The sequence below is a fragment of the Anopheles coluzzii genome, chromosome 2 (genome assembly GCF_943734685.1).
Source record: "Anopheles coluzzii chromosome 2, AcolN3, whole genome shotgun sequence".
NCBI lineage: Eukaryota > Metazoa > Arthropoda > Insecta > Diptera > Culicidae > Anopheles > Anopheles coluzzii.
Genome location: NC_064670.1, coordinates 56,540,577 through 56,565,725, shown reverse-complemented (window position 1 = coordinate 56,565,725; position 25,149 = coordinate 56,540,577). Strand labels below are relative to the sequence as shown.

General features: G+C 38.0%; 1 protein-coding gene across 9 annotated transcripts in view; it reads right to left on the bottom strand.

Moving 5' to 3' along the window:
• Positions 1–24,413, bottom strand: part of LOC120952150 (uncharacterized) — a 56,579-nt gene extending 32,166 nt beyond the window's left edge. For 2 of the 9 annotated variants that reach the window (XR_007452183.1, XM_049607633.1), the window contains exons 1-6: positions 24,301–24,411; positions 22,938–23,157; positions 15,032–15,930; positions 5,101–5,253; positions 213–353; positions 7–124 (exon numbers count right to left, since the gene is read on the bottom strand). Coding sequence is in view for 8 of the 9 variants with exons in the window: in XM_049607633.1 (XP_049463590.1) it covers positions 7–124; positions 213–353; positions 5,101–5,253; positions 15,032–15,485 (866 nt within the window). In the remaining variant the exon portion in view is untranslated. Of the gene's footprint in view, positions 1–6; positions 125–212; positions 354–5,100; positions 5,254–15,031; positions 15,931–22,937; positions 23,214–24,128; positions 24,148–24,254 lie in introns of those variants that run through there. The other 7 variants (XM_049607627.1, XM_049607634.1, XM_049607629.1 and 4 more) reach the window with 6 other exon arrangements.
• Positions 24,414–25,149: the final 736 nt, after the last annotated feature.

Below are 25,149 nucleotides of genomic sequence, written 5' to 3'. Positions count from 1 at the left end.
ACTTACTTGCTGAACAAGCGGAGAACTACACAAATGATGATGAACATGACTGCCATTGCGACTAGGACACCAATCATTGCGGGATCGATGTACTTCTCCGGTTCGATCGGTTTATTGATCGGAGCTACGAATATCCAAAATAAAAGCGAAAGAAAGAACATGAATACCAGTTTATAAGTAATCCTTAATTTCAACTGTAAATATTATCCTACCTCGGCACTCGACGCTTCCATCGGGCTTGAAGAAAGGGTTCATCTCGAAAAGGCAGATACATCTTCCATCACGACACTCGGTTTGTTCGGTCACAGCTTCGCATTGTTCACTGAAGAAGCATGATTCGTTCACTTGTCGTTCTGAATAATTTATAAAGAAAATTGTAGCATTATTGAGAGTAATATAAAATAATAATATATTTCTAGTGTTGATATGCTTGCATAGCAACAGATTTTTATATCACAGTTAGTTGCAAGCATTTTTCCTAACTGGTGTTCATAATTAATCAAAAATATGGTTAGCTAGTTTAGTAAGAATTACTTTTTTCGTTTTGTTAAGCTGCAGAGTTTCTTTACAAATATGTAATGACATGCAAAATTTTATCAAACATATTTTACTTTCAGTTTTTGTGGTTTTATCTGTGTGGTAGTGGTGATATGGTAGTTTATTCGGCATCGTTCGATCCCCATCTTTTAATCTTCATGAAATCTCGTAAACACCCCATGTAGACGCTGCAGGGTACCCTTTTGTGAACAAAAATCCATACAGTTTGTTCATGTTTGCACAGTTGTTTACTTTACCTCCTACAGAAAAGGCGTGTGATTTTGAACAGCCAAGCCACCGCTATTTCAAAGCTCCATTTTCTTCTGTTATCCTTTGACGGTGTGGTTTTTCCTAAACAAATTCTACCACGAGACCTTACCCATGTAGGGTTTTTGTCATGATCGCTTTGAACATCGTAAGGCACTTGATTTAATCTACAACATATACTTTTGGGGTGGACAACATTAGCCTCCCTACAATACCGTTCCGAATGGTAGCGTATATACGCTACTACATATAAATGTTTTGCTAGCAAGTAGATGTTTTGCTGGCATACGCATTTTTCACATCCAGTTTTAGGTAAACAAAACATAATGAAGTGTGAAGAACATGGTTAAATCAAATAGTTTTCACCTAGAAATCTATATGGTATATAGTACAACTTATTACGCGGACATACCGAACTATACAGGATTTCGAATTATAAAAAAAATAATAACAATAAAAAGCGATTGATAAACGAATGTAATCATACGAAGGTGTTATCTTGCCATTGATAAAACAGGATCGTTCGTTCCATAAAGTGTGTGTCTTGGTAAAACTCTAAGAAGAGTATATATCAGTGGTCTCCAACCTGTGGCCCGTGGCGTTAACAGATGTGGTCCGCGAAAGATTTTTTTTTTTGAAGAAGAAAAGCTAATTACATATCGTGCAATTTTTCCCACAATCAAGATTAAGTAATAAAACAGACATGTCTAGAATAAGATAAAAACATATTTTTGATCAAAAACGTTGAACTAAGTCTACAAAATGCATGCCCTCAATCGATGTGGGCCGCGGCAAATGTATTTTCAAAGCCAAGTGGTCCGTGAACCTAAAAAGGTTGGAGAGCACTAGTATATATGATCAGTTTTACTAATGGGCAAGGTACATCGAATTCCTTTTTTATTTATTTTATTTTTTATTCAGGAGGGGAATTCATTATTTTATAGTTTGTTTACAAAAACATTTTATGGATAATTGATACATTATTTTAATAATGAGTATTATATATGTACAAAAAATGATTCTTTTAATTTATTGTAAGAGCCACAATCAATTAAGTTCTTCCATAAGTTACTCGTGAATTGTTTGGGTATCTATAACTTATTGGTGTATCTATTGCAGGATAGTTAATCCCGGATATGAGAGACTTGGTTCATGACTTATAATGGTAGCTCATGAGCTCATGAAGTTAATGTTTTTAAGTCGTACGATTTGCTGAATGTAACTCCGAACAGATCGAAAATGGATATTAATAGAGGAAATATGATTATTGTTGAAAACTCGTGAGTGCCCAACAATCGGTCAGGTCACAACGCGAGAGGAGAAACGGAGAGATAACGAACGAGTGAGAGGGATGTTAAACGAGCGAGAGGAATAGAGCGGGAAAATAATAAGTTAGGAGATAAAAGCGCAGGATTCATCTGCTCTTCTCTTTTAAGTTGAAAACGTTAATCGCTACAAGTGGACAAATTATTCACTATCACCATATCCAGTCACAATAAAATTACGCGATATCTAAAAAAATACACCGTGTTTTTCAACAATTATTATAAACAATCTTTTGTTGTAACTGCATTGAAATCAAACCTTGAAAAATATGTACAAAGTTAAAAACTGTTCAGGCACTATAGTGAACAGTAGCGGCTAGAGCTGCATTGAAGTACACTATATTTAACTTTATAATTATAGTTTAAGTCATTCATTGACATTCTAATCGATAAGCATACTTTGAGTAAATGATAGTTTATTCAAATGCCAACATCGATTGACATGATGACCATCACCAACTGCTTTGAATTAATTGATTGAACCCAGAGGTTTCTGTTCCATCTTTATGTAACTAACCGATTATGTTTGGATAGTCTGTTCATTTGCTTTCGTTCAATATTTACAATAAACCTACCTCAGCACCGATAGAGATCGATGGCACGACCACGGTCACATTTGTAATTCAATAGCAAAAGTTGGTGCATCAATTACCAAAAGCTACCCAAATAGACTTCTTTTTACATAAATAAGTAGTTAGGTGTCTTGTATATTACAACACACTACAACGACACGATCGATTAAGCATCCAATTCGCCTGTTTTAACAGTTTTATTTTTATTTTCATTTTCTTCAACCCTATAAACAGAGAGCAGGTATGACAAGATACATAGTTTCTGGATATATTTTCAGCTGCTTTTCATGTTGAGTGAAAATTGGTTTGAAGGAGTATTTAACTCGAAAATGTTAAATATTATTGTTTAGCAACTATAACATTACATATAACTTAATTTTGTTTAAAGAATAGATTATTACAAGAAAGAATGAGTATTAAAAAAACTAGATTCGTCGTTGCTTTTCTTTTGTTATGAATAATAATAAAAAGTTAAATCATTTTAAATTTCATAAAACATATGTTAATATGTTATGTATGTGTTCATTATTATTATAAAATATTATTAAAATATACACAACCACTAACAATTATGAAAATCCATCACTATCAAGTGTTGTGAAGTGACAATTTCACCATGCATGTTATTCATGTTCTGATATTCAAAAATATATCAATTATACTACACATCGGTATAATCATGGTATTTACAGGTACACTGGTACACCGGATTTCGGTAATCAACAGTGATTTTTGCATTTTCTATCATTTCCTGCGAACTGCTGGCAGCGACGATGCTGAACATTGCAAAATGGATATTCCACCGGATGTGTTACCACAACACATCGCGGTCATGTTCATGTTCAATATGCAATGACACAATTTTAATTTTCTGACCGAGATTTGGCTGATTGTTCGCTAAGCGACAAATGAACGTATGTGGTGGACGAGAATCATTGTGATTTTAAAAAAAATAGTAAGGCTGCACACCGTTTATTTTTAAAGCTGTTAGTCTAGCTATTTTACCAAAGTTGGGAATTTGTAATGACTGTAATTTTGACATTATAATAAGTTAACATCATGCCCGGCATGGGTTCAAGCATCATATGGACCGTACTCCCGTAGCGCTATTCGGCCGGGTGATACTGTATAATTCTCAAAACCTTTATAAGCCGGCACCTTTATAAGCCAAGACTTATTTAAGAAAATAAAATAAGTGAACGTCTCAGTCTATATTGGGAATTATGCCTTGATGGTAAACAATACTTCTAAATTACTAAAACCAATACACTACGGTCAAATATACAATTAAATAATGTGTGGGCCTATACTCGTTGTACAGTCAACGACTCGTATGACTTTATAACGTGTCTGCCATGGATTTGAGGCCCGTATGAAGTCACTGTTAGCCAATCTCAATTAGTGGCTAACGGAGGCCTAGATACAAATCGAAACACATGTACAAGTACAAACAAAAAAGAGGTTATAAAAGTAATGAACAATGCACATTTCCCAAAAATAATGCATAACATAATTTCATTTCACGCCCCTATGCATTTTTGCTAGTTGATGGTACTACAACCAGATTCCTTCTGGTTTTCCTTCCATCGGTATACGAAACGCGACAACAATGTACGAAGTGTGTGAAAAGTTGTGTATGACAACCTTATCGGCAACATAAAAAAGAGGTGCATCACTACCATGTACATTGTAATCGAACGTGTACAAACCGATGACGCATAGCATTGTCAATGATAAAAGACACCAACCACCAGGTATAAGGTGTACTTCCATTTTTGCTCACAACATTTGCTCTACTCTGGACAGCACACCATGGAACCACACTCGATGTAATCAATAGCGAAACCTGTCAAGGCAAATACTTTTCTTTATCCATAATCTATGGTAAAGTAGAGTAGAGGATAGATTACAATGGACAGCATTCTGTGATGATGAATGAAGCGGGAAACTACATACATTTATAAAATAGCAGCATCCTACAGTAGAAATCAATTTCGCATTCTCAAACACCATGATATCGCATATCGTATCAGCAGTATATGTAAACGAGGATTTTTGTACAAACACGCAATATATGCAATATAATCTATAATATACGCTATATAATCTTCTTGACATTACAAAATACAAATAGCGCAGAATGTCGATAGCGCCGCTGCTAGAATTGAGATTAATTTTTAAATGACTGGTTTGAACAGTGCAATGAACGAATCATTTTCCGATATAATGTTTTACAACATTTCTTGGTAATTAAACTTGGTAAAATTTCATAACCTGCTCTTCAAATTATTTACTCGTCTGCGATGCATTAAAAATGTTACATATTTGGTATATTTAATAAACAGTAGAGATAAGATTTATCTAGCTAGTTTAAGTCATTTTAATATAGTCGTACTTACTTTTTCCGCATTTGTCGATGTGATTAGTTGCTGGTAAATCGACAGTACACTGACATGTATGCTTCTTCGGATCGCAGAACGATCCGGCGAAGCCACACTCAGTGGTGCTCTCACATTTATCACCAAACTTTTTACTACCGCGAGTAGATGCATCTGAAAAGAATATGTAAATTGATATTAAATTAAGATTCAACAGCTATAGTTACAATAGATCAAAGATATCCCTGTGATGGTTGTTTTACTGACAACGGCACGGTTGTATTTTCGATAGACATACCGGTTTCCACAATTCTAGACGAGTTCTATTCCCATTTGGAGTGCCTCCCCGTAGCAAGGCTTCCTGCTTACGTGATAATAAATAAGTCTAGTAAGCCTGTATAGAGTCGGCATTCGATTAAACATAAATTCCCTTGGAAGATTCCTAAATCTTTCGAGATGATTCGTTTTTGATAATATGATTTGAACACTAAACCCATCTTCTTCTACTAGTTTTTGGCCTGTTACAGGTTTATGCAAGATTTCCAAGACCAATGTGATTAGATAAATTACAGGTGAGCTTACAGGGTTTCACACTTTATCTCAAGACCGCGGGACCCCTTCCCGAATCTGTCTTAGCCAATGCCAAGACTGCTGTATGATGCTTGAAAACGTTGATGATACCTGAATTCATCGGGTGCAATGCTCAATCTGCGGCACATTTCTCGAACACACTGTTCCGCGCCTAGGACATGCGGTCGAACAATTTTTTTACACGTATAACCTTTGTGTACATCAGTGTATTGGAAACACCAAATTATTCTTTATGTTTTTACCAAAAAAGACAATTTAATAAAATGAATGAATGCATATTTGTTTAATTAAAATATTTTAAAAGTCATGACAAGGATGCTAGCTGCCAACCGGTCATTGTACAGCCTGAAAAATTAGTTCACCTCAAAGAACCTGTCGCGACGGACGAAGCTGGGACTGTATAGTACCTATATAGTACCGGTACACATGGACATACGCCTCTGAGACATGGACACTGTCCAAATCTGAGGAAAGCCTCTTAGCCGCGTTCAAGAGGAAGATGCTCAAAAGGATACTTGGCCCCGTATGTGTGGAAGGACAATGGAGGAGCAGCTATAATGACGAGCTATACGGGATGTACGGCGACCTCACTGTCGTGCAGCGTATCAAGCTCGCCAGGCTAAGTAAGTAAGTAAGTAAGTATATATAAAGCCAGAATCCTAAAACCTGGTCTAACATTACTATATCTAAACTTGGCAAAAGCTGATCTCTTTATTGATGCCAGAATCAGGATATGATAAACTACCAGGAAATTTGAACAGGTTAATTTAAAATGGAAGACATTATGAAGACGGATCCTATGGCGGAAACTCAGGATACGCTGGTTTGTGGGCGTCCTTCAAATCAGATGCGATTGGTTCCCTTCCGTTATATCCTCAAGAAGCAAAGACTGACAAGTTATCTAGATATCTATTGTGTTAAAATGAAAACAGAGACTAAAACCGAGTATAAAATTTTGAAAAATGAAAAAAACATTGTAATTTGAATCAGTGGAACAACCCGAACGAAGGCAAGGGTCCATGGATTCTTCTTCTTCTATTTGGTGTAATGACTCTTCAAGATGGGGCCAGAGAGGCTTACCGTCGAAATGCATCAGCTGATCGTGAAAGCAAGGCGGCCTACGACACCATAGACCGGAAGGAGCTATGGAGTATCATGCAGCAGTACCCCCTGGGAAGTTGATCCGTTAGAGGCCACCATGAACGGGGTGCAGTACAAGGTGAGAGTATCGAACTTGACGTCGGAATCGTTCGAATCTCACAGGGGTCTGAGGCAAGGTGACGGACTCTGCTGTCTGCTCTTTAACTTCGCTCTGGAAGGTGTCATTCGAGGCCCGGGGCTAGACAACGACATCCGTGGCTCGATCCTCAACCGATCTCTCCAATTTCTTGGCTTCGCGGATGACATCGACATCATCGGCAGGACAACAGCAAAGGTGTGTGAGGCGTACACCCGACTCAAACGCGAAGCAGCAAGAATTGGATTGAGAATCAATGCGACGAAGACGAAATACCTGCTTGCCGGTGACTCAGACCATCTGGGAAGCAGTGTTTTAGTTGACGGCGACAATCTCGAGGTGGTAAATGAGTTTGGCTATCTCGGGACGGTTGTTATTTGGGACAACGATATCAGCAGCGGAATCCGAAGACGCATTGTGCAGGGGAATCGTGCATACTATGGGCTTCACCGACTGCTGAGATCCAGGAGACTTCGAGCCCGCACGAAATGTGAAATATATCGCGCATTGATTCGCCCGGTGGTCCTCTTCGGACCATTCGAGCGGAGGATACAGACGCTCTGGGCGTGTTTGAGCGACGCTTCCTCCGGACCTTTGACGGTGTGTTCGAGCATGGAGTGTGGAAGAGAAGGATGAACTACGAGCTTGCTGAGCTGTACGGTGAACCGAGCATCCTGACGGTGGCGAAGACTGGCAGGATACGATGGCTGGGGCATGTCATGAGGATGCCGGACTCATGCCCCACCAAGAAGGTGTTCGACAGCGATCCCCAGTTCGACATAAGGCGCAGGGGAGCACAGCGAACTCGATGGCTGTACCAGTGAAGGTGAAGCGCGACCTGGCGGAGATCGGGTGTCTGCATGGATGGGAGGCTTCAGCCAGGGACCGAGCATCCTATGGAATTGTTGAGCGGGCCATATCATCGACGTGCTCTATCGTGAGCAGGCCAACAAGAGAGAGAGAGAGACCAACATAGTCATATCGGCATATATACATGATTTCGAGATTTAATAAGTACTCCGAAGTCTAATACTCAGTTCTTACCGTGGGATAACGGTTCATTGAGCCTTGAACCTATGATGGGCATTTTTTAAAGTCGTTCGAGGTTACGACTGTACCACGGGACCGTCCCCATGTATTTGGGACATATGTAAACATGGGATCTTCTCAAACAATTTAATCTTTCTAAAAGTGTTTATAAGCTCGCGTTAAGTGTTAAAACTATGTTCCTCAAACGTAGCACAATCTGTCATAGCAATCCTTGCCATTGCGTAAGTTCCTCAAGATCTTTTGTATGGTCCTGTAACCGGGCCAATTTAACTAGTAGAGATAATATAAATTATAGCAACGACTAACGATGCGTTACTGCAGGGCATCTTGGACCATTTCGCTTGAAAAGCAACGACTGTTGCAGCGTGTGCAAACTATGAAACAGCTCTAGCTAAACCCTAATACTAAAGTGGAGTTGAAAGGAATTATAAAAAAAAATAAAATCTTGACAAGAAGAAAAGGAAACTAGGAAAGGGAAGGAAAGAAACAGAGACAGGAAAGGAGGATCATTGTTAAATAATAATAATATTCATTGGTAGGATTATTAACCCGGTTTTTTAAGCAGCTCAGTAAAAGAATTAGTTTTTTGTAAAATTTTTGGAGTAGATCTAAGAAGAGTAGAAGCATAATGCAATAAAATCCAGCTATATTTTCAATTTTTATGTTTATATTCGTGCAACAAAAGCATTAAGTCAGAGACGTATAATAGTAGAAATCTTTCGTAATCAACCCAGTCACTAGAAATGAAATATGGTTCTGCAAGGACTGGTAATTTAAACAAGATTAAGAAAGCGATATGTTCCGATATAACTCAAAGGGAGTATGGGAGTGCAGGATAGTAGATGTGTTCAACATAACCTTGCACCCTACATTAGTATACACCCTGGCACAGTTCTGTCACCGAGTCACACAGAGACAAGAATTAAACCAAGAGACAAGAGACAACAAATAAACCAAAAAGTATATCCGGAATTTGGAGGAACAGAAAAGATAGTAATCCAGCAGAATAAGGGGACAGGGCAAGATAAACTGAGTTCAGGGTAACAAGTTGTAGGATGATGTGCATAATAACTGAAAAGCAATTGTTATAAAAATGCTAAATAAATACATGACCGGGTTTTCCACTCTATGGCTTATTGTTGAAAATATGGGTTAAGGCTTTGGCAGGAGATAATACTGAACAAATCACCTGTACAGATTGCCATGACAGGGAAAAATTATGAGTTGTATTCCATACGAAAATATAATATCGCATACCTTCGAAATTCGTTTGCGTAACCGTGTAACCGGGCTAAATAAACTAGTTTTCTATAAATGGCTTTAATGTTTAAAAGGATACTAACCACGCTCAGAGAAATACATCGCTGTAAGAAAAGGGTAGCTGTGGTAGAGCATCTCAAATTTAGTACCACTGCGGAGAGAGTAGATATATAATTAATCTTTAATGAAGCAGCAAGCGACTTTTCCCAGCAATTTATGAAGCCAGCTAGACTACACTCAAATATTCATTTGAACAACCCCGAGCGTGAAGAAGCACTTTGGCCGAAGAGAACCAAAAAATGCTCTATAGATGGTCGAAACAAATCATCTGCATCGAAAGTGTCCTTAGTCCCTAGATCCCTGAGTCCCACAGCATCGGTATCGGTGATAACTACAAAATAAACCATGAGCATCAACAACGTAGAACAGCATCCACGTCGTACAATAAGTAGCGATTTGTGTAAAGGTCTAAATAACCCACATTAAGAGTATAGGCATTAATCGGCGTAAATAGTGCACGGTCAACAATGCTCTTCAAAAAGGGCTTTAGCATTTAATGCAGTAAACGAACAGATAAACCGACTTAATGTTGTTTACATTCTACGTTGGATTCATTAGTGGGACCCAATCGAGTCTTAATTATCAAGCAAAAACTCATCCAATTAGCTTGAACAAACTGAACAACCATTAAACTACTTTTGGCTACCCAGGTACAGAGGCAATACGCAACTAATTCAAACTAGCTACTTGTAACTTACTGTGGTTTTTGTATTCAATGCAGCCCCGAACAGATATTATATAAACAAACATAACCACGACCATATCGTATAAAATTTGTTTTTTTTTTGTACCAGCTATCGAAGAAATTTTTCGTCAAAGTTCAATCGGCTAAAGGTGGGTGAAGATGAAAGTACTTGCTTTTAAATATTTTACGTTTCTAAAAGCGTACCCATACCGAAACACATTTGAACACATCTCCCGGGAAACTAAAAATGAAAAAAGTACAAAACGTACCCAAAGCTGTAATCTCATGTAAATTTCATGGGAGCTATTCTGTTTTTCATGTGAAAATCTGAGAAATTTGAGGAAACCCAGCACAACCCACTCTCCAGATTTTGTATACGTATAAAAACGGACAGACGGTATTGGTTAGCACCCTCAGGTGGCTCCAGGACACACAGATATACACGCGAAAACATACCTACATGGGAACTCATACAATCGGGGTGTTATCCCGACACCTTGAAGTGTTTTTATCCCCTTTATCCGTGGTAGGGGTTTCAGAACTGCCAAAAATGGCAACATAATCCTCGGTAGTATTGCTCACACGTGCTTAATTTCAATGCAGACGCTACACACAGAGCAACGCATTGGAAAGGCCTTTCACCGTTTAATACTTTGTGTTTGTATTCGAACGAACTTTGAATCTCCCCTTTACGGGTAGGTTCTTTGCAAGGAATGTCGGAGCGCGGTCTTCCATTGAATTTGTTTACATACCCACGGAAAGCAAAGCTTATTCAATCTAGAAAATTATTAGGCATATCCTGTTCCTTCGAAAAATGAACCCATTCCATCGCGAAAAAAGCCGCCATTTGATAAAAGCACTCGTTTGTTTCACTCTTTAACTGGCCTGTTTTTAGCGCATCACTTATTTACAGCATTAATACTGGTGTCTTTTTTTACTGGTTCCGGTCCCGCAGTTCAGTCGTCAACTCGCGCGACTTAACAATATGGCCGTCATGGGTTCAAGCCCCGAAATAAAATATCAAAGCAAAGCACCATTGAAACAATCCGGCGATACGCACAATTTTAGGACGATAGCAACGTCGCCTGGCGACGAAACGTGCGGCCGTCAAAGCCCAACCGAATTGACATTTCAAATTCTAAAATCAGAGTTCCCAACTGACATTTGTTCTAAATTTTTAACCATAATCTGCTCGAATGGTTCTCGAAATACCAAAAATTGTGGATTTGTGCATGATAAACCATCATAAACGCAAAAAATATTCGTTTGTGCGTGTTTATGACCTTCTTCTATCGGATGATGATGGCGTTTAATTCGTTTTAGATTCATTTGCTTTAATTTTTTATAAAAAAGCCTTAAACTTCCCTTAAACTGCACCAGTTTAATGTAAAAGTCCATTAAACAAGAACAAGCCCTTTTAAATCGACTGTGTTGTGGATATTTCGTTTCTTTCTTTGCTATACTTTGGAAAATGACGTTTTTGATTTTTAATATTTTTATGATGTGTTTAAACGTCATTAGCTCTATATCGATTGTTAATTAGTGGGATAATGTGGACTCACTAACAGAAGTTGCAGGAATTGCGGGCAACCTGTTATCTACTTAAGCTTAAAATAAATATTCAATTGACAAAATTTAAACATTGCAATGTTCACTTATTGTTCCACCGATTAGTTTTTAATCTAATCAAACATAAACCACTCTTGGTACATTACTGTTAAACCCACTATGCCAGAATGTTTACCTTTTCAATGTTGAGCACCAATACAGGAAAGCGTAATTACCAGAGCTGCTGGTTGATGTTTTGTAGCGCTGTTGGGCTCAATGATAAATGTAAACGATATAATAACATTTTGATCGTCTTTCTCATCTAATGAACGACGAAGGCCGGTTAATAAACACGGTTATGTGAACTTATTCACGTAAACGCTGGAATGTGTGATGATTCCCCAACTTTTGCGGATAGGTTTTGATGAAGCCTTTTTGACGCCAATCGAGCGTAAATTTACTGCTGCATCAAACAACGCGCTAATTAAGTTGCAAAAGGTTTTTCTTTTGTGGGATTAGCGCGAGTAAATGTTCTACTGCGAGTAGTTATATTTGCCCGGCACATGGTCCTGTGGTATCAATACCACATTCCACATTCGCAACCGCTTAGCAGCACCAAGCTACGAAAAGTTGGTCGCCTAGGGATTGAAAATTTTAAATTACAACACCCCACCCTTCGTAGCCGATGTGGTTTTAGTGCCACCCGGTACGTAGGATACAAAATATTTCAAAACTCAAACTGAGTCCAGTGAAGTGGTGTAAAGACGATGAGGAGGAGAAAGTCTGCCCCATGATGAAAATTTATGTCCTTCGAACGCGTACACCTGGGCGGACGAAACATATAGCCACGGAGTTACACCACATTTATGGTAAATTGAGGAAAATTTAAGCTCCTTCTGTCTCGTTCTCTATATCACTCCCTCTCTTTCTCTCTCTTTTTTTTCTCTTTCTCTTTCTCTCTCTCTCTCTCTATGAAGTATTTCGTCTTTTAAATCATCTTTTTCCAACTGCTCGCACCTTGCCGCGCGCCATTATTAAATATTTCTAATGAATTTTGCCTTCATCTACAGACTCAAATATGTTAAACGGATTTATTAGCTCCAAAGCTCACAAACACACGGTGGTCAAGTTTTTTACCTTCTAAGAGATGAGAAAAATTCATGTAAAAAAAGAAAAAACCAGTTTACGATACAAATAAAAAAAACAAGAAAAGGTTACTATGTTTTAGTATTCAATTACTGCTTGTGAAATTCAAAATTCACTTGCCAAATGAATATTCTAACGCTTATTGTATTTCAATAATACAATGTTAAATCTGTAAATGCATAGAGTATTGCCCAACTTGCACCTACTTGTATTCTTGTAATAATAATAATAATAATAATAATAATAATAATAATAATAATAATAATAAAATAATAATAATAATAATAATAATAATAAAATAATAATAATAATAATATTAATAATAATAATAATTATAAAAATAATAATAATAATAAAAAAAATAATAATGGTAATAATTACAATAATAATAATAATAATAATTATTATTATTATTTTATTATTAATAATAATAATAAAAATAATGATAATAACAATACCAATAATAATAATAATAATAATAATAATAATAATAATAATAATAATAATAATAATAATAATAATAATAATAATAATAATAATAATAATAATAATAATAACAACAATAATAATAATAATAATAATAATAAATTATAATAATAATAATAATAATAGTAATAATAATAATAATAAAAATAATATCAATTATGATTCATAATAATAATAATAATAATAATAAACATAATAATGTATCATGGTTGCTATCCAAGACTGAGCAATTGCGACGAGGAATTATCGACAGTACTTATTGCGTGAAGACGTGGACCGGTGCAGAAAGTGCAACTCAGGAGATGAATCGATCGAGCATGTCATTGCCGGTGTCCAGAGCTAGCTGGGTCAGCATATCTCGATCGCCACAACGACGTTGCCAAAATTGTGCACCATGCTATTGTCGTTGCTGACCTTTGGCCCGAGATAGGTGAATTCTGGGACGACTTCAAAAGTGGGTTCACCTATCTGTACGTCACGCCTACGTACATAGAAGACGGTTCCCGTAGTCTCCACCCTCGAGTCGCGGATGGCTCTCCACGAATTTGGAACCTACCACAAACCTATATCGGTCCTGGAATCAGGAGCCCATATCGATCCTGGAATCATCATAAACTCATACCGATCTTGGAATCAATCACGAACCCATTCCGGTTCTGGAACCGACCACAAACCCATACCCAGTGGCAGGCATAGAGTGTCGCTAACACAGGGTCGTACTTTACCAACTGTTATACGTGCAGGGCCAAAGATCTACGGGCCGTCAACAGTTAGATCCGCCCAGTGGCGGATCAAGGGTATCGGGGGCCCTAGGCGGAACGACGAGTTGAGGCCCGCTGTTAATGGAAAATGTTGTTGGGGGGGGGGGGGGGGGGGGTGTAGCGGCACTAAAGTTGCTGTTGGGAGATTGAACAGTAAACTTGAAATGCCATCGGGGCCCCCCTCGATCATCAGTCGCAAACTCTTCAATTTTTGCTGACGGGGGGGGGGGGGGGGGTGCAAATGTTTCGCCAACCTCGGGGCCCCATCGGCCATCCTTCCGGGGGGCCTTGTCGCTAGTACTCTGTCCATATGGCATACTATAGAATGGCGATTTACGGGGCCCCTAAATCGGAGGGGCCCCAGGCGACCGCCTAGTCCGCCTACCGTTAGATCCGCCGCTGGATCCGCCACTGCCTTTAACTCGAGGCCTCGTTCAGCTCGGGGTCCCCCGCTTAGTTTGCTTACCGTCGAACATGCCACTGTCCATACCGGTCGTAAAACTGATACTGAACTCATACTGGTACTGGTACCAATAATAAATTCGTAGTGTAGGTATTAGCGTACAGTTTTGGTATAGCTGATTATATAATGGTCAAAATTTTAGTACAGAATTCGTTACCTTATCTGTATTACTTATACCCCTTACCCAACATAAAACATTAAGGGTTTGTGGTCAACGTGCTTAAATTGTTCTATCTATCTGTAGTGTGGGCGAAGTTATAGTAAATCCATTTAGCTTTACCCCAACTATTTATTATTCATGAATCATGGAAACAGTCGTTTTATTAAAATTCGATTACCTACCACAATGGCTTAGATTTATCTATGTTCGTTTATGATGTGTGTCTTTTACCGTTTTATGGAAGCATACACACCTAGATTAAGCATATAATCGTCCCAGAGGAGGTATCATTCTCATCAATTCAAAGATTAACACCAGACACCAGAATTACATAGACGGAGCCTCTTGGAAAAAGGACATAGCCGAGATTTAACATGCTAAATCCTTGCAAGATAATATTTTCGTGATGGTTCTTATCATTAATCATTCCTTCGGATAAAAGTGAAAGGGATAAATGCTCTAGGAGATGATGGTACGCGGAATGACGAATCATGACTACACTTACCAAACGGAGCCGCCTCTCCCGTGCCCACATTTTCGTTACTAGATGTGGTCCAGGTTTCTTCGGGTGGAGTAGTGGTCACATCATCGGCCAGCACTCCGCCCCCATCAGAGTTGCCGCTGAGATAGGCAAAGTCGCTGGCAAATGTTATCAACAGCAGAACGATAGGGACAGTAGCGGAAAGGTTGTTGGCGAAGAAGCGACGCGAAATAAGTGATCTTCCGGAAGACTGCAGAAGCCTGCAGCGCACGGAAGCGGATTGAGAAATCCTGCCGCCTGTCATCTTGGTGCTTCGTCTACTGCTGATAGTAAGGCTAGTGCCCAACCCAAACGGTGCTTGGCTTCTACTGCTATAATAGCTGGTGCTGCTACTAAATGCCGTGTCCGACATTGCCTGCGGCATGGCACTCGGTTGCTTCCACGCTGGGGGCTCTCGAGCCCTCACACGATTGCTCATAGTTTCCGTTCCAACTCCTCATCCATAGCGGATGATGCCGCCGCGGATGGTTTGGATGAATAACAGATTGATAATCTTTGCCTTTCCTCTCGTCGTTTGGACTTCTCCGCGCCTGCAATCGCCACCGTCGTTTTTAAGTTTGCCCGGTTATGGCACTCAGTCAGATTACGTGTATTCTTGGCCGGTTGGTTCTGTGACTTCTAACAGTTCACTTGGTCCAATCGGATAAGGCATGCGATGAAAATCGCGCTAAAGTAACGCTTATTTTGTCCACTGTCCAGGGGCTGACGGAATGCAGGATTAGTGAGAATTATTCTTTCCTCACTTTGACCAAAGATTCAAGGCAACATTATTTTCCTTGCAACAGACGTGGTCCCGAATTTTCTTTTCGGCACTTTCCGTTATCAGCGTAATTGTTTATCTCGGTATCCTTCTTATGTTTTATCTGTAAAAAAAAAGAAAGAAAAATATCACAGGCATGTTAAAATTTCAGACGCGTAGGTAATGTAAACAATGAATTATGGAACATGCTTCCTTTTTTCTACCTGACACCCTCACCAACTGAATACATTATTTAAATGGATCATTTGCTCACATTCAGATTTCTTTTTTCCAGAAAATACCTTTTGGAAGAAGATATTTGTTAAAAAAAATTAAGGCTGTAGGCTGAAACAAACTGTTTCTTTAAAAGGTGCGTGCTTATGCTTCACACGCATAAAAGAAATATTAAAAATTAAAAGCAAAAAATGAGTGAAGTTTGAAATTAGCGTTGCTGGCAATAATAAAAATCGCTGACCTTATCAAAATAGCACTTCGACACGCATAAACATATATACGAAGACTCTCAATTGAGAGCCTCGCGAAGCAGGTCACCATATGCTGATTATTAACCTTTCTAAAGAATATTGGTAGAATTCGTTGAAACCCCTGAAATGTTGAAACTGAGTAAAGTATCACATATTTTTAGAAATTATTCATATTCTCATTTCTAAATTTATTTCAACAACATTATTTGTTGCAGAATATTTGTACTCTAAACTGTATTTAACCATATAAAATCTTTATTTAAGCATTGTACTATCTCTCAACTGTTTCATAGCTTTACCGGTTACAGTTGAATTTAATCATTCTACGATACAGCGCTGTTCGAAAGAAAGTTTTCGATTGGACTACATCGTTTCAGTGCAAACAAACATGACAATGAATATGAAACAATAGTTCTGTTCTACATTTGCGAGCATTGTTGATTAGTGAACAATGCGACGAACAATTTGTCACCCATCGGACACATTGCCGTTCACACATGTCACACAATTTGCTTGGGCGTTAATACGTTAAGACAGCGTGTCATTGTTTTACCTATCCATTCCATTCTGCACTATCAACGTATTGTTAAATGTAGAGCATGAACATTTTACTTGTGCATTTTTGGACCCATCTTTATCGTTGCATCATAATCATGTGCTTTTCCTGCTGAATTTCCCATCGGCATTGCCTTGTCGTTTAATAAGAAAAGCTGTCACTACACCGACCGTTCTGCTGTCAGTGCTGTTTCCCTGTTGGGTCCGTTAGTGCTCCAGTATGGAAGCACTCAAAACAGCCGTTGCATACATTGGCCAACTTGTCCGCGAACCGTGATGCGTAGGCGACTGCACGTGTGTATATTTGGTATTCATGAAAAGCAAACAAATAAAATGGTTTCCATTCGCTTCACACAATGGTTGAACTTTGATTCTCACATCCTCCAGCCCACTATACCTTGGAGAGCTTTTGACAATATGCGAAAGCTTTTCGTTCCATACCACTTTGAATGAAGTTGAGAAGGCGATTTTGGGCGGCACCTTGGAGTTTAGAAAGACGATATAAAGATAGAAGAACAAACCTTACACAGAAAAAAGGTTAACAGCTAGTGTGAGATTAGCAAATTGAAATGATTTGTTATCAAAGCTAAAGTTCCCATCCTTATTCCCATATGTAACGGAAACGATTGTATACTAAGCTTTCTAGTTTTGAATCATGATTTTTTGAAAGATGGAATTTAACGGAAAAGAAGCGTTTCATTTGCATTGCTCATGATGAAGATCAATTTAATGTACTACTGTAATGTTCTTACTTACTTACTTACAATGTTCTACCACTACAATAATAAAATCAGAAAATACATACAGGTAGTCCCCGTGTATCGCGGTTTGCTAACTTTGATAATACTTTGAGCAAATACATAAACATACTTTGATTTGACACATAAGTTGTCAAATGTAAAATAAATTCACTTCTGGCATAAAAATACGGATATATACGTGCCGTAATAATGGAAAAAATAAATGAGTCTGAATTAGCATAACTGTGCCAGTTTTCGACAATGTTCCTATTTTAGGCTGGGTAATTATGCCAAAACGCAATAATAAATATTTAAGAATAGTACGGAAAATTTCGTGATTAACATAATCAGAATAGTAAACCAATGAAAGTATGATTTTTTATGAAAGATTCGATGCTTGCCGAATTGTTTGTTGGTATTTTCAAAAAAGATAAAAAAGTAATTTTTCAACGCAGCCAAAAAGAGGGACATGATAAATGTGGATTTTTGACACTTTAATGCTGTGGACTTCTGAAGAAACTTGTAACAATAACACACTCTGGATTTTGTAAAATATTCCTTTAAAACTTTTATCAGAACACTACAATACGTACGTAGACATATACTACAACACTTCGAATATCAAATGGAGACGTTTTCGGTCATACTCATGCGACGGCTTTTTTTGACGATCGCATATAATTTTGTTCTGTGAGTTAACAAAAAGCAATATTCAATCATGATACACTCTGTATAATACACTTTTCTATAATTATGTTCGAAAAACGTATTCACTTTTTTATTATTATTCCATCCACCGTATCTTAGGATTAAGATAAAGTCTAGATACAAGCACGTTTCACATTTACAGACGATGCAGTAATGAGTATACCAGGAACATTTAAATTTAATTTCCTCGCAGAAGGTTTTTGAATAGGGGCATGGACATGGTAAGGTCAAACTGATTGAGATATTGCTTAAATCTACGTATCATAGCGTTGAGTGCTGCGTTATTGACATACAGAGTGTTGACGCATGTTTCGTGTAAATTTTGAAGATTCCTGGAAGTGATACGCTGGTCTGTAAAACTTAGATTACTGACTAAACACGTATCATCAATCGTTCCTAACAATAATCCTGCTATGAAGCAAACTTGAGTTATATAGCGCCTAGTTTCTAACGATTCTAGGCCCAAAGTTTTTATTGGGTTACTATGAAAATTAGGCGGTGCAAGTACGAAGATAAGAAATTGCAAAATGTATAATAAATAAACTTAGATACACGAAATACATAAAGGGACTAATTTCACCATTCAAACTATTTAATAACCAACTATACTAGATATGTTTGCCATGTCGATAGTTTAAGCTGATGTGACATCTCCGGTGGGTAATGAAAAATTAATTTCAACCCTACCCTCACATCACCATAAATCATCACCGTAACGCACATATTCCATCGTAGCCCGTGTTACAGTGTTTGGACGGCATTGGCCGCCAGAATGGCACGCATAAACAGAAAACAACCATACACAAGGGAATTCAATGGTACAAAACTGGGTTCAACACATTACTATGCCAGGGGCTGTCTGTTGGTTTGGGCTATGTATGAGCTGTTTGTGATCATCCAATCCGCAATGTTGCTGTAAAACTCTTACTTACTCTTATGTTCTAATTCCTCAAGAGAGTAATGTTTTTGGACTTGTCATATCAACTTTTTTTGTAGTTTTTTGTTTCTTAAAGATTTTTCTCTGATCCATACTAGGCTCTATGCTTCCAAATATTCAAACTTCAGAGTCTACACTTCAGCTACAACTTGGATTACAGTAAACATTACATACGAAAAACGACGCTGAAACAACGTACAGTTTTTTAAATGATGGTATATTGGCTATAGAGTGACTTTATTAAGCCTTATTCAAACAGGTTCGTTTTGGCTAAAAGTTGAAATTAACAAAGAAAATGTGTCTTTCTCAGGAAAGTAGCACAAATCCCTAAACCCACGAAGGTTACAGGAAGACAAAGGACTACATTTTGCGGTTGTTTACCCGTGGAACAAAAAAAGGCGCATGCTAAACCTTATCCTGGTAGAGAAAACGGTACCTTTCAATGTATGACATTACTAGGAGCCCACAACGGACGTCTGGTCATGCTCCATACTGACAGTACCACACAAATATATGCTTGTACCCCGTCTTTCTTGTGGTGACAAGTGGCCAAAATTTATGCGGTTGCATTTAAAAATGGTACATAGGCTAGTCCAGCGGTACTGCTTGACTCTCAAGTTAATCGAGACGCTATAGCCACACTACTGCCACAGTTAATCAATGCTGCTACGTATGTTCGATGCAACTTAGCAGTAATGGTATAATTGGAGTAATATCGTGCGCTTGTTTTAACACGCAATGGCATTAAATCATGCCCTGCCACTGGGATTTTGAATGGTTGGAGTAACAGACGAAATGATACGACACTGCTTAACATCTTTAGCTAGAGCACAATAAAACGTCCACTTTCCAACTACGGGCAAACAATGACTTTAAAGTTTAAACGATTCTACTACTGATACTAAACTTAAATTAAGACTATAGTATTTTCAAAAATAGTATTTAGACTTTAGTATTTTCAAAAATACTCCTAATCGGTACTTTGCAGATTTTTATTATTTGAAATATCAGTATCCTTCTGCAATCCTTTTATACCAATGCCCAAAGAATATTATATGGGAGACTCTTCACACCTTTATTAATCTGACCATACTTATTATCTATTATTGATAATGTGTAAAAAAAAACTGGTAAAGTGTGTAGGATTATCATGATTATTAAAAATATTGATACATTATTATAATATTATAATATTATTGATCGTACATCGGTTGTTGTTGTTTTTTACTAACGCAAATTTTGATATCCTTAACTTTGTACAAAAATACCAATACAATTGAATGAATACAATCGCTGCCTACCAATGCAACTAGACAAATAGCTTTGACGTTTGCATCGGATCGAGGAAATCCGCAATCCGGCAAGGCCCTAAATCACAACCACCAGTACGTGGCTATCGATTAAATAACCATGTGCAACCATGTGCCAACAATGTGGAGCGAATCCTGACCTCAGTCTTTTGGTTTGCGCCAGAATTTTTCCTTTTCGTGGCAATTCAAATTTCACGCGTTGTGCCAAGCTGTGTGGTAACCGGCAATACAATGGAGAAATTTCCTTCCGGTCAATCGATTGAATTTCGTTTTTTAGCGGCAAACTTTGAGCAGAGAGTCCAAAACGATGCGCCACACGGCGCGGCAACGCTGGGAGTCTTAAATTTGGCCCAATAACAGATTAATTCAGCTTGTACAAGAGAATTCCCATCAAAATTGGGACGTCTTCATCGATATATTTTACCGGCGTTGAGCGTGCGGTTCAGTGCATACGCCCAATTTCCATTTCGATTCATCTAGCTAGTCAGTGGTGGTATACAAGCGAAAGCTAAACACTAAAGTTACCTCTCACCTTATTTAGCCTTGGTACCATTGAGTGATTTATGTGCTGGCGCATTCCAGCTTCGTTGCTTTCTAACAAACAAACAACCGCACTTTTGCGTGCATTTTTGGAACAGAACATATAGAGAAAACCATTTACGTATGGTTTGTGCGAAGCACAGATCTGCGTATGTAGCTTGCGTGAGTAATGGTAACTAATTTTGCAATAATTCGTGACACACGAAATCGACTTTCAATGGCGCACTAGTTGATAACTAATCAGCTTAACTCAACCGTTTTATATTTTTCAGCAATTTTTTACACGATACAGTTCTGAAAATCGACCTGCAATAGTATGTCGAATAAATGTGTTCATATATGATAAAGCGAAAAATAACTACTACCATATAAATAATCGTAGCCAAAACGTTGGTAGTTATTGCAATACTTCCGAGTGAAGTTGATGCCAATATTTCAACACTTAATGGATCACACTGCCTTGTGGCCATTATCTGGCACCGAAGTGCAGTTGGCTTCAAGTCGGTCTCTGTAACTTTTTCTGAGCAATACTCATTACACGCACGACCGAAATAAATCATGCAATATAAATCCAACGAGGACGATCTTTTGAAAACGTGTTTTATATAAGAAAAGAAACGCAATAGCTAGTATTGATGTGTTTTTAATGTTCGTATTTGTTCGCATTCTCAGCTGTATAAAAGCCGTACTTAAATCGACTAAAACGATATATGTGTAATTTCAAGCATTGAGGGATCCACTGTGATTTTGTTCATACACTGATTTAAGTGCAATGTATTGCTCATTAAAAGTGACCCTAAAATGTATGGTATTGTTCGCAAACGCTGTCCAATAATCGGTCTGAAAGGAAGTTCTATCCGGCGTATAGAATCTATCCGTATCCAACCCTAACTAATAAATTCACTATCAATCAGTTTCCAAATGATGATTGAAAAGATTTATTCTTGTCAACTGAGCTCTATTGTTAACTTCTAATTTTACCGTGCCGGAGCTTAGTAGAGCTTGTTATGAATTTTCGCGTCTAATGAATGTGTTGATTCTCCTACATTCTATTCAGAACCGCTTTTCCTAAGAATGCGAAGAAATTAAATGTGTGAAATAAATAATTAATCGTAAAAACTCTACAGGGGAAAATATTCCAACATATTAAAAGTTATTGTACAGGATTAAATGTTAAATAACTCTATATTTACATCGTATAATGTTTCTGAAATCCTATCAATGAAAAAAATCTACCAAGAGCTGGAGTATTTTTGCAAAGCATTTCGTTAGCTTCTTTCACGAAACTGAATCGAAATGCAATCTTTTGTGTTAACTTCAAGTTAATTTTTACGTACCATCCATATACTTTTGTTATATTTAAATTTTGTTAAGAAATATTTAAGATGATTTACGTACCCGAATACGCGATAATAAATCGTTCTAAGCTAAGAATACAGAAAATAGAATCTTCTGTAAATAAAAAACTGTATCATAAATAATGTCATATAGTTTTATGAAAATTTTTCTTAGTAATCTACAATATTTTTCATTATCTTTGTCTGGATATCGTTTCATTGCTGATTTTTAAATAAACGGAGATACTTGTCAGCGGAAACATTTCAAACCTCTTCGTAATACTTAGCTTCTATAAAGAACACTAACAAGCTTTACCTGAAAACCAAACAATAATTTCGAGTAAAAATAAATATCAATATATAAAGGCGGATAGACATAAACTCTCTAGAAAAAATGCATACAAAACCATACACAGTTATCCGAGTACAACAATTTTTGCTGAAAAGATGTAAGACCGGGTTTTGAATCCTTCCCTTAAACTAAATTCCATTAAATAGCAAAATGGAAGGTAAACTTACATTCAAATTAGTTATAGTTCTTTGTTGCAGCTTGTTGTGTTTTTTTCCAGGTGCTTACCAAATGGAGACGCCTGATTGCTATAGCTTCCACGCTTTATACGAATGCCGACACTAACACTACGGTGACACCTAACCCACTCTCCTCACTTAAAGACGCTTTAGTACACACACTCACACGCAGGCATTTCAGAACGTAAAACACAGAGTTCGCGGATTGCAACTAAAAATAGGAAGAAAATACGTTGAAGTTCTTGCTGCGTTGAAATCCTATCAATCCTATTAAATAACATTATTTCAGCTTCGGATATCTTACAGTACATACGCCCTACATACATAATATATGGGTAGCATCAAACTGACGTTACTAATCTAAACATTGCGCAGATGAATAAATACCAATCACACCTGCACAAGTTTATCACACATTGAACTTTTCAGCATAAACCAAGTTCATGATCGGCACTACTTCTTTGTACATTAAACGAAATAAAACAAAACTGATCATGTAACTCATAATTCAGAAGAGGCAATATGATCTAGCTTGAAATAAAACACCGAAACTTTGTTTTTGGTTCCCACCGTACGGCGATTTGTAGAACGTTGGGACAGTTTTTTTACGCTATTGGAACTGTGCGTTACAGTATGCCACAAACCAAAAGCCGCAATCCATGTGACCTAAGCTCCTTCAACTATGAATGCCATTAACAGGACGCACTCGCAGTCAAGTATCTTTCCCGAAGAGCGGATTGGGGTAGTAGGCTACGAAATAACACACGTCGAACAATTTCACATCTGCAGAGTTTAATCACTGCAGCAAAATAAGGACAAAAGGAACTACCCTAAACACGCTTTCGTCCGCGATTTCCTTGCACTCTGTGATTCACATTATCGTCGATTGCTTCGTCACTTTAAAGTAATCCTGTTTTACTCCTTTTGCTGCGTCACTATAGACGAAAAAAAATGTTCTCGATCATGTCACTTTGCCGACGTTGTTTGAGCAGATTGTGAATTGTGTACACACGGTACTATACTGTTCTATGATGTTGTTACAGTTGCGAGCTTTTTGTCTGCCAACCCCCACAGTAGTTCAGATACTAATAGATTTAAACTCATCCAACACTCAGAACATTTTGGTGCCACTTTATTGTTATCATATATCAACACAGGTCATCAAATTTCCCATCTTCTCACGAGCCGCTTTTCGTCACTGCAGTAACACAAATGTGATTTTTTTTTATATCTGCACGACCACTGACACAACTTCTTTGTTCCACATTTCAATACACAACTAACTTTATGCAAAAAAAAAACTCTCACACTCTATTTTGCTGCGGTAAACCACATCCTCATAATGACAACTTACCGCGGTGGTTACGTCGACTACATGAGCGATGGAAACAGTAAGCCCGACTGAATGAACAATCCCGACATCGAGCGGTCAAAGGCGCCGTTTTCCGAATCCTTCGCAGTAAAAATACTGCAGCGCTGTAGCAACCGAACGGGCAGCACACGGAACGGCTAAGAACGCGCATGCGTTCACCAACTCTAGGCTTTCGGTGGCCAATGGTGATGGTACCACTCAGAAGTTGTTCGACACTCACATAGCACGCACGAAGGTGCAAACGTTTTAAAATCAAATCGACTTTCCCCAGTTCCACGCACCAGACCTGGTGATTTTGGATTGTTTAGCAACGATGTAATGTGGTGTGTATCCTCTGACCCATGCTTGGGTACCTAGCGTTAGCTGCTGATTCGAGTTACCAGTCATCATGTATGCGTTTAAAGTTTTCCTTCTGAGCGCGTACCGCCTGGATGGCTCCACACGTCATGTGTGCTTCTTGCCGGGTTAGTCATTGCTCGTCCGCGCCGATGAATGGCAAAAAGGGGGTTTCCTTTCATGTAAAGTCATAATTTTCTCAACAACTCAGCAAGTGTGCGTGAACGTCGTTTGTGGTGTCAATAGCTGAACACGAACCCAAAAGCCTCTGGGTGGTATAGTTGGGGTGGTTGACATGTATGCGCTGCTCTTTTGATTGTTTTAGTATTGTTTTTTTGTTATTCTGTTTTCGTATATTTCAGTCATTAGGTACAGTTTTAAACTTTTGAATTGGGAGTGCATGAACACATCTTCTACTTTCGTTAAAAATGTTAGCAAATGTCCTGAGCGTTCAACTAACAGTCGCTAGTTTAGTTATGTTTTGTGAAGGTTCCA